General features: G+C 34.7%; 1 protein-coding gene across 1 annotated transcript; it reads right to left on the reverse strand.

The window, feature by feature from the left end:
- Positions 1-542: 542 nt before the first annotated feature.
- On the reverse strand, positions 543-6,897 carry LOC121312865 (NADH dehydrogenase [ubiquinone] iron-sulfur protein 6, mitochondrial-like). Its single transcript, XM_041244719.1, has 4 exons — positions 6,721-6,897; positions 5,467-5,520; positions 1,150-1,272; positions 543-681 (listed from the first exon to the last, which is right to left on the reverse strand). Exons 1-4 carry the CDS (start codon positions 6,868-6,870, stop codon positions 613-615), a joined length of 396 nt encoding a protein of 131 aa, XP_041100653.1. The 5' UTR covers positions 6,871-6,897; the 3' UTR covers positions 543-612.
- Positions 6,898-10,959: the final 4,062 nt, after the last annotated feature.

Consider the following 10,959-nt stretch of genomic DNA (forward strand, 5'->3'; position numbering starts at 1 on the left):
ACAACATTGAGTGTCCAACTAATGAACTCCACAGCTGCTGCCTTGCTCCGCATAACAAGTCAGTGTATAGAGCAGTGCAGAGGGCAGAATACAAATATGGCATTTCAAGGCTTCAGCTTATGCAAGCTAATGACTGCAGACTACCAAGACTGCACTTATCACAATATGTGAGACTGACAGTATGCATGCAACAGACAGACTGCCTGTTTCATAGGATGTATGTGTTTGTGTTCTAGTATTTCACATAGAATACTATGGGCAGTATACATGAGTTGCACATTATACAGTGGTGTATCCCTCGGCTGCTCAGCCACCCATGACAAACACAGTGCATGAGTAATGTTCCAGAAATTATAGAATGCAAGATGTATTGAGGGTGTGACCAATTTTTAGTCATCATCCTCTCACACACTTAAAAATGAGATGCAGCACCAGAAGTACTGCTTATTAAATATGTAAATAAATAAATATATCTAAGGGGTAGGATTTATTAGACAGGCCTTGAAATATATTTATTTTTATAAATAACACAGCAAAACACATTTCATTTGAAATAATTTATTTTCAGATCAGCTCAGGTATATGAAGATTAGAAAGATACGAGAGCCTGCTTCAGTGGTGATGCTTCTGTTTGAACCGAAGACCACAATATCCACATGTTCCCACTTTAGTATCTTTGTCCTAAGACCAGAAAAAAAGAAGAAAAAAAACATGCATAATGACATACATGCATGTAAGGGTTCTGTATTTAAGTGTTATCCTGATGAGAAGTACTGGTATCCATATTTAAAACAAGTCATTATTACTTTACACTATGGAAAATGAGTAGCTTAATTAAAGGACACTACTGATCAATGGGCTACATATCTCCTGAAAAAGTGCATGCTGTCATTTTTTTATGTTTTTTACTGTACTAAGATGAATTGTGGTTGTACCAAGGGTCTTTGTTTTGCGTAAAATCTTTAGTTTGTTCTCCCTTTCCATAAACCGGACACATTTATAGCCACCCTGTAAGCAGTGTCAGGCTGTCATTGTAATAACTGTCAATTCTAATATTTATTGCATTTCTTCAGCCTCAGTGTACAACTGAAATGCATCACTAAAACAGTGAAACCTGTGTCTGTCATTACCAGATGTTACTGTCATTACCAGATTGATATAGACCCTGGGGTGTCCCAGAGCTCCTCCTCCCCCATCACATGAGATCACTCTGCTCTCCACCTCTCTGATAGGCTCTTCTGCAACCAGGTCTATTGCAAAGTTCTCGTTAACCTGCAATTACACAAACATTAAAATGTTGCCTCCTAGAACTATCCTATTCTTTTCTTGAAAGCACAAAAAAAAAAAAAAAGTTGGATAACTTGAGCCCACCCCACCAACCACCTGTTTTTTCTTAATTTATGTTGCTGTTTCTGTTGCAGGGTACGGGGCTAACAACAACAAAATACGTTTTTGGGAGGTTTTCTAAACTTCTCAGGTAGATGATAGCTCACATGCCACAGGAAGTCAAGCTTCATATTAAGGAAGTTCCTAGAACTAGTTTTCACAGCTATCTTAAATCTTAATTCAACACAGATGACATACTAAATAAATGTATACAAAGGAATAAAAGTGTATATAAACACTAGAGGTTTGCATAATCCCAATGCTTTCTGTGAGACTAAAATCATGGTACAAAGGCAGATATAAACCAAAACCAATTAACATGTTCAGGTCAGAAATATTGGTCTAAATTGGGGCTGAAGTGCTTGACAGCCCACAAGGACTGGCTTCCATGCCTGCTTTTTCTCAAAGTCATGAAAACGTCCAGCCAGAACAGATATACTTTGTCCATCAGTAGATCAGTGACAACTCACTGTCACACTAGAGTGCATTTTGAAAGAAAAAAAAAAAGTTTAAAAAAACTTTTAATAAATGGGAGGCCCATTTAGATAACTTGGCAGCAAACGTTTTACATACTTCTGAAAGCACAGCGAAGTGTTGCGGCGGTAGATGAAAAAAAAAAAATGTATCTCTCAAAACATCATATTCGCCAAAAGTTGTGCCTGTGACAACCTTTCATCAAGTGAGATAAGAAATGCGGTGATGCACTGCTCCCGTCAGCTGCTGACTGACAAGGGAACTGTCCGCACAATAGATGCATTACCGTTTACAGTAATGCAATGTCTGAATGAATGACACTGCCAGTAACCTCACAGGTTATGCTAACAGACATCAAGGCACCAATCAAGGCAGCTGAAAGGCACAGCTTCCAGTGCATTAGATTGGTGCTTTCCGCTTCGCCGTCCTCAACTGACAAGTACCCTAAAAACTGCTGTCAGTTATACAAGCAGCACTGCGACCCCACTCGCTGCTTCAATGCAATTCAGAATTCATGTAAATGTATATAGTGTACAGTATAACCCACTCTTCTGTAAAGCACCATTAATTGTCATATTCAGGTCTACAAGTTCAAAGCTAAGACATCACAAAACTATTAAAATGTTTAAAAGTAGGGTCATTTTCTTTATTTTACAGATAGAAGTGTTGATTTAAAAAGTTACCTTTACCAAGGTTTGTGATGTTTGGGTTTCTTTTGCTCCCCCCCAGTTTTTTTTTTTTTTTTTTTTTTTTTAATGTTGTTATGTGAGAAGAAATAGGTCACTTTTTTTGTTTAACATCAAATTATGGATGACATCAACTGAGAACAAGAAATAAATGCAGTATGAAATACCAGAGTGGTCTTAATTAAGTTCTTGTTAAGATTCACTTTGTTACATTTTCTATTTCATCACATCCTTGAATTTGTATGTTCTTTTTGCTGTTTTCTCTATGTGGTACTTCATACCAATTTTCTTCTAACATTCTCCAGAAACAAGAGTGTTACAGTGCAGGTGTTTACTTAGCTTAGGGTTAGGGTTATACAACATTCTAAGGGTGTGTTCACACTGGGTCCATTTAGAGGGTTTGGTTTGCTCTCGGTACGGTTCGGTAAGTTAGTGTGAAGTGTGAACAACAAATGTCTGCTTGGGAAACAAACTGTACTGAGTCCACCTAAAGAGGTCTCAGTCCACCTAAAGAGGTGGTCTCAATCTGTTTGGCAAACGCACCGAGTCTGGTTTGCTTGCTAAACCTCAGTGTGAACAACAGCTGGACATACGTAACAAACTACCAGTATACAATGTAGCACCACTCGGAAGTAAACATTTCTCGGTTTAGTTCACATTCTGAGGAAACAAGTAGCGCAAAAAACTAAAAACGTATCGAGGAGCTACATTAGGTTTACCAGACACTCTGGGAAAATTGAGATTTTAACGGTTTTCAGCCTTAATTTTTGTCCCGGTCGGAAAGATTGAAATTGTTAATCGTCCCGGTTTTGCTATTGTATTTTTTTTTTTTTTTTTTTTTAAGTACAAAATGGTATAATCAGCATGCTCAGCAAGTTAATAGCAGAGTAATGTATTAGGTTGTGTTTGCGCCATTCAAAAATAAAATATAAACAATCATCGATTATTTGTTTCATCATTCTGATTTTGTGTCTACCATGTTTAAATGGTAATAGCTGGTCAATTTTTTTAATCTGGCTTTTTGTACATTTAACATGTTTTGACTACATGATAATATAAAGAAAATAATGACTTGTTATGATCTGCTATAAATTCAGCTGATGTTTAATTTTTAAACGACTATTGTGTTATTTTATATATTGTTATTTTTGTTAACAGCTTCAGAGTTCCTATGGTGCCAGTCCGCAAAATCCAAGGCGAACTGGACAAAACTCAGACAGTAAACCACATTCATCAATCCCTTGCTTTCTTATTTTCTCAAATAATTTACTGTAGACATTCAAGAAATATGTTAAATAAACTGGCTAAGTGCTCTCCCAGTGTTTTTTTTTTTTTTTTTTTCCATAGCAATATGTAAGAATCTAAAACATACTATATTAAAAATCAGAGCACTACATCAATAGTTGCCAATAGCTATGCCTTGCAGGATACTATAAACATCCAGTTCGCACGCCATATAAACGAGTCGAGCACACTTGCAAACTGCACTGTGATCACAAACGAACTCGGCCCCTTTACGCGCAGATAAGTGTGAACAGCGCAAGCACACCAATACACTGTTTCAAACTAAACGAACCAGACCAAGCCCGTCTGTAATGGCCCCCGTGTGAATGCAGCCTAAGAGTTATATTTAGTCTACAGTGGTGCTTTAAACTTCTGAGTTTTAAAAAGTCATCAGGACTGAAACAGAAAATTATACAAAGCAAAGCTAAACAATTATGCCTCACACCCATACCAAGGTACTATTAGATTACATTCTTATTCTTATTATTTTTGGGTAAGAAAGGCAAAAGTGACTTGAAGACGATTTTGATCAGAGAAACAACATAAAGCTTATATGGAGTGGCTCTCAGATGCATTTTGTTTCATTATATAGGTCATGAAGTGTCCTATATAAGACCCGAAGACCTATTTAGAAGATTCAGTTTTTATTTTTTTAAACTGATTAATGTGGGATTTGGCAACATATTTTAAATAGTCAATCATGCAACACTCTCTTTCTACCTTAAAAAAAAAAAAACTTTCAGAAGGCAGACAGTGTGCAAAGACATTGCAACTGACCAATCATCAATTTTGTGCACTACGCAATACCCAAACAAACAACATGGCATTACAGTTTTTTTCAGTGGTGAACCGAAAAAATATACTGTAAATAAAAAAACTGCTGTACAGTTATGCTTCTACTAATGCATATTAAAGTTTTTCTTGTGTACAATGACTGCCTAATTATTATTACTATTATTATTATGATTATCATTATTATAGTTACATAAATATCAAACATCAAGTACCATGATGAATGTTTAATCTTACAAAAAAATGTAAATAATTTGCGTAGATCAATTACTACAGTAAGCTACAGTCATTCTGATTCAAAATGCATCCAGAGTTCTACTTTGCCAGAATCCTAATGTGGGCATTCTTACTTGAAAACAGTGTCAAGTTGAACAATTGTGTATATATATATATATTATATAATATATATATATATATATAGATATATATATATATATAATCAATGTACAATGTATTATAGAAATGTAAAATGGATGTGACTGACGTGGTTTCTTTTTAATAACTGAAAAATAACCGATTTTGCCAAATAAAATAAAAACTGATACCCGGTCCCACCCCTAACTGACTAAAAAAAAAAAAAAAATTCAAGCCCTAATTATAAACTGTATTGCCTGAACTAGTTTAGCCAGTATATTTATTTTGAATGTATTTTTTAGTGCAGCACACAAACTATTAGTTGTTTCCTGTGGCATACTCACAAGGACAAACAAAAACAACAGGCCAAGAACACAAATATATCCATCAGAAAGATCAGGGGACTAGTGAGAATTCATTCAAATCCTTAGCTATTACTTCTTTAATGGATCGTAAATTGAGGTAAATGGATTAACGAAACATTGCTTACCTCTTTTTGTCTTTCAACAAATCTGGCTCGTCTGTAATCTTTCATATCATAAACCTACAATGAAAAGGCAGTGCTTTGATTTGCATATACTGTAGGAAAGCAGTCACATGAAATCTTCTGGAGATATGAGCACAAAGCAAACTTTTAACAAGATGACACTGGCTTTATTATGATATGATGTACAATAATAAATGCAAAAGAATTAAGAATATGCCTCCATGTTATTCTTGCTTGGACAATCTGAATTTTGCTATGCAAAAATGTATTTGGCGATGAACTTTGTAATTCAATAATCTGACAGACATATTGGTCTTGATTTACAAAATTTGATCAATTGTTTGCAAAAATAATAATTTAAAAAGCTGTTAACGTTACAAAACTTGTAACATGCAAGTTAATTTAAAACGTAAAATTGATTGTAACTACTAATGTTGAACCACAAACAATTTGATTTGACTTTCATAACAACATGGTGCATATTTCAGTTATTGAAATTGAAAAATCTCAAGTCTTTTTAATATTGTATACGGCTTCTGCCACAGCCTCCCTGTAATAACAAAAATTAACTCATTGGACTAAATGTGTGTGCCACTGTAAGTGTTGACCATTATCAGCAATATGACGTGATACACCTAGTCGTTTTGCCTGATGGTTGGGGCGTCGACCCACAAGCTAAAAGAGGAACGGTATGTATGCATGAGCTTCAAGGCTCCTTCGCTGTCAGCTACTATCAATATCATCATCACTGACATAATTAACTGATACTGGTATCAGTGCAGTTTTTTTTTTTTTTTTTTTATTATTATTTTTTTTTTTATTATTTTTTTTTTTTTAAAAAAACAACGGTTCTTATGACAAATGCGTCACTGATAGTAACCTGCTGTAGAGCCATTCTCTCATCTCCTCGACCCTGTATTATCACAATGTCACTCTTCTTTCTAGTACCTGCAGGGTCGGTTGATGCGCATTAATAACAGGGATACTATATCACAGTTAATGTTGCCTATTGCGGTACACATTATTTTGTGGTGATTTATTTATTTTTGCACAACCAATGTAAGCGAATGTGTGTATTAATGCTCAGCACATCAATATATAATGATACCATGGACACGCAGGATCAAGGTCCCCGAGTTTTGCTCTTTATTCTGTGTACAGATGAATACAATTGATTTTATTTTTTTTTTTAAATGTCATAAACTCGTACTGCTTTGATCTTGAGATGATTTGTTACACTTAAAACTAAATATTTACCTGTCCCGTATGAGTGATTTTTTCTCCGGTATCAGAAACCTGGACCCCATATGGATGAACTGGGACAGATGAGATTTTTAATGGTGCCAGAATCAGTCTTACATTTTTAATGTTTATGAAAGAAAGCAACCGCTGAGTGGAGGCAGCCATCTTTCCTAGACTAGCACTACCCAGAAGCCCTGTCAGTACCCTTGGCGGTGAGACAGAGCATGGAGAAACTGCTAGGTCCTAATGCTAGTTTTTAAAAAGTTTTATGCAAATAACATTGCTGTATTAATATGAACTTTACTATAGACTGTATGTTTTAAGTTTTCTATTGAAAGACATATAGTACAAAATGGAAATAATATATATATATATATATATATATATATATATATATATATATATATATATATATATATATATATATATATATGTAAATAATTCACAGAACTTTGAAGCTCTTTCTTTTCGTGACTTACTGAGGGCTGAATTAGTTTTATTTGTAATATGGAAACCCCAAAGCTTGTAACGACTGTGAATCGCGGGTACTAGGACCTGGGAAATCCTGAAGGACATGTTTTCATGTTATTCTGGGACTTTCTCAAAGTCAACAGCGGTTTGAATTTGACCGCGCTGCAGCGGATGCCATCGGTTTGAGTGAGAAAGAAGAGTAAATACATTTCTAATAACTACACGATTTTGTGCTATGGGAATACAGTAGGTTTGTGGAAAGTAAATATTGATCACGTATTACAACGTTTTGTTAATGGAAATGGTAGGAGAAAAAACAAAACCTGTTTTGGCAGTGAAACGATACAAAAAGTGGGCCTGGTAAATATACTAGAAAACTGTAAATTAGCAGCTACGTGTTTTATAATAGAAAAAAATAAGTAGAAGAAAGAAATCATGCCTAGAGTATCTGGTGTTCAGAGACTGGAGGTCGGCACTTTATTAGTTAAGAAAAAATGCTGGTGGAAATAAGTCTGGTGTTACCGGCGACAGTGCAGTGACAAGATGAGAAGGCCGTAATGTGTGCAACAATGTGGTACAGATAGTGCAGTCAGTCCAGAGCTGAGAAATCAATATTATTTGTTACACAGTGTAGTTTCTACAAAGCAAACAAAAAAAAAAAAACCTAAAGACTACTAAGTCATACAATTCCGTGCATTAACATAGCGTGAAATTTGAATTCGTTGCAGTTAGTAGTTTCTTTTTTGCTGCTGTTTAATATCTAACCCCGTTTTCAAACAGCAAGTTATTCAATAATAAAATATCATTGTATTATTATTATGCCTTGACGTTTCATAGTTTATTGTTGTGCATTGGACCGTGAAGCACACCCTTTTGATAGTTCAGTTCGTTTAAATGTCATACTTATTTTCATACGTTGTTATGCAATATTTCTATAACTTAGTATCGCGATTAAAATGACTTATTTCTAGTTACACTAAAAAAAAGCCATACAAATCATAAATTCCAGAATGAATATATATATAAAAATGAAATAGTCAGCAAGGCTTCCATGTTGTAAACAGTTATTTTCTAAAATAAGGTAGGACATTATCATACTAAAATATGCAGTTTATCTTTTGCAGGCCCCAGTGCAATGGCGTCCCTGTTGTTGAAGCACATGGTAAATTCATTTTCCAGGCAGCTGTCACACCTGGGCAGATATACAGCAAACCATTCCTCATTTGCCACAATGATGTACAGATGCATGGCCATGGTGCAGCCAAGAATAGTGCCATCTGCTTTCAGGATGTATAGACCTTCTGATGCGCCTTTGCTTGGACAGTGCCAGCATCCATGTTTGCAGCAGTCTGCAGGAATGAAAACAAAGACCGCATTAAAAAGACGCTGTCAGGACTGCTGCTTTGTTCACAGAAGAGGAAAATTATTTGTTTTCTGCAAGACCAATCCTAGACACAAGCAACGCCAAGGCTAAATAAAAGGGGAAAAACAGAATTTGTGGGAATGGAGAATGTCTGAAAAATTTGCTTTTGTTTGATTTCAGTCTTATTGTGAAATAATAAAGAAGGGTAATATTTTTGGCAAAAATTTTGTTTTTCATGCAGTATATGCATTTACAGCAACATCGGTACCCACACGAAAAACTCACCACAAGGCTTTAACATTTAGAATGAGTACAAACAACTAATTTCTGCAAACCGTAGATTATGTTTTTTTTTTTTTTTTTTTTTTACTTCAAGCTGTCATCTTTTATATGTGCAGTAGTGCAGAAATCTGGTCCTGAGAGACTCCTGATTCTCAGTCTAACCTGAATCACTTAATTGAACATGTTTCATTTCCTTCTGGGTCTGGCTGTATACCCCTGGTTTATTGCTTAAAGTGGTGGTATTTGTAAGTGTTTAGTGCACTGAAATAAAAGTGGTTGTATTTACAGCTTCAGCTGTTTTCTTTTTAATCATTATTAGTTATTAATCACAGTTCTTGTTTAGAGGTGATGTAGACCTTGGACACTAACAAACTCTTGACCCTTAATTTGTGTACAAGTATACTGTAACAGAACACACGCACTCCTGAAATAAGCTAGTTATGGTTGGGAAACAAGTTTTGGCCATTTTTCATAATATCAGAATTGAGAATATTTGGAGAAATGTATGTATGGCTCGCTTAAAATGTTTTGTACACATATAATGGATGTAGGTCACCTGCTTGTTCATGGTGCTCTAATTTTGGGATGCACTGTACAGTACTAGCATATTTATTTAAATAGTGAAATCTATGTGCATTTAAAATATCTAACAACTTTTACTCAAATTGTGATATTCAAAACTTAAATTTCAGATATTCATCATTTTGTAAATTATTTTAGTAATACATTACAAAATTGCTGATATTGTAAAAAAGTTGCATTTAAATTGCAATGTTATAATATATATGCAGCCATCAGACATTTAATTTGATATTTGATATCAAAATTAAACCGATATTGCTTATTGTAATTTATTAAAACAGCTTGCAAAATTATATATGTATGGTGTGTTGGCATACACATTACTCAAAACGGGCAGAGGGCATTTACAACATACACTGGCAGCACACCAGATGCTTATTTACTTGTAAGTTATTTATCTTGCAACATAAGGAGTATTTGTGCCAATAAAATAGTAACTGCTAGTTTGCACGCCATGGATCTGAGTCAACATGGAGTAGAATTGTCAACAATGTGTATTACATTTTCTGTTTGAAGGCCAATTATGCTTAGGAAAGTATTACAATAATGATCTGTGATAAGGTGAGATGGTGCTGGGAGTTTTCTTGTGACTTTCAGATGTTTGAGATAAACTTGAAACAACAGAAGTAAAGCCTTCAGCCACTACAAACTACAGTTGTCCTGTGGTTCAAACATACAAGCAAGTGGTTCAAATTAATAAAACAGGAACGTAATGAATTTCAAATGAAAGGCTCACAGAGGGGCATCTTGGCTTATTAGGAAATATATTATTGAGACTGAGTACCTTGCTTTGGAGCCTTCAGTAACTGTTAAACTCCTATTAAAATGTTAATTGTGTCTAGGTAAAAGGATTAATCTGCCTCTAATCAAGCATATTTTTGGACACATCAGAATTCTACTTGACATTCAATCAAATCGCTTTAATATGCATAAGCCTTGTCTTCTATGATTAATGTTACAAGTTATCACTTGACTTAAAAAGAAACTTGGTACTGGTTTGAAATATTATGTTTATTTTATCTAGGCTATTCATTAGAATCTCTTTATATAATCATTTTCTGTTATCGTTATCACATCCTGGTGACTTTAACACGCAGAAGTTAAAAGCACCCTTCTGGCTGCTGCTGTTAACCTGCCCTCTTGCAACTCTCTGGAGAAAGAAATGTCACATTTATTTATTTATTACATTTAATAGGGGCAGTTGGACAGGTGTACCAGCTGTACTGACATTTTTGAAAGCTCTGTTGAGACTGCATGGGTGCTTTAAACTCAAAGTTATATTAAAATAAATACAAAATAAATACATCACAACCAGCCATCTATTAAGAATAAATAGTAATAAAAATGCAGTGTCCATCAATCCTATTAATTTGTACATTAAAAACATGTTCTTTATTTTTTTTTTTTTTGTTACATTGTTACTTAGTTTATACTTCTGTGCACTCTATCAGAAACCATAAGCCAGATAGGCTTGCAGCAATATGGCGTTACACATGATATTGTCGTGCTCTGGTTTAGTGCCGTTCAGTGGTCAATAAGCACAACATTTTTATTTT

This window comes from Polyodon spathula, chromosome 3 (assembly GCF_017654505.1).
Source record: "Polyodon spathula isolate WHYD16114869_AA chromosome 3, ASM1765450v1, whole genome shotgun sequence".
Taxonomy (NCBI): domain Eukaryota; kingdom Metazoa; phylum Chordata; class Actinopteri; order Acipenseriformes; family Polyodontidae; genus Polyodon; species Polyodon spathula.

Excerpts from the sequence above, each read along its gene's own strand:
- LOC121312865 (XM_041244719.1), bottom strand. The coding sequence starts at position 6,870 with ATGGCTGCCTCCACTCAGCGGTTGCTTTCTTTCATAAACATTAAAAAT. Across the intron at positions 5,521-6,720 it reads AAATCACTCATACGGGACAG|GTTTATGATATGAAAGATTA; the intron begins GTAAATATTTAG and ends TTTTCATTGTAG. Across the intron at positions 1,273-5,466 it reads TTGTTGAAAGACAAAAAGAG|GTTAACGAGAACTTTGCAAT; the intron begins GTAAGCAATGTT and ends GTGTAATTGCAG.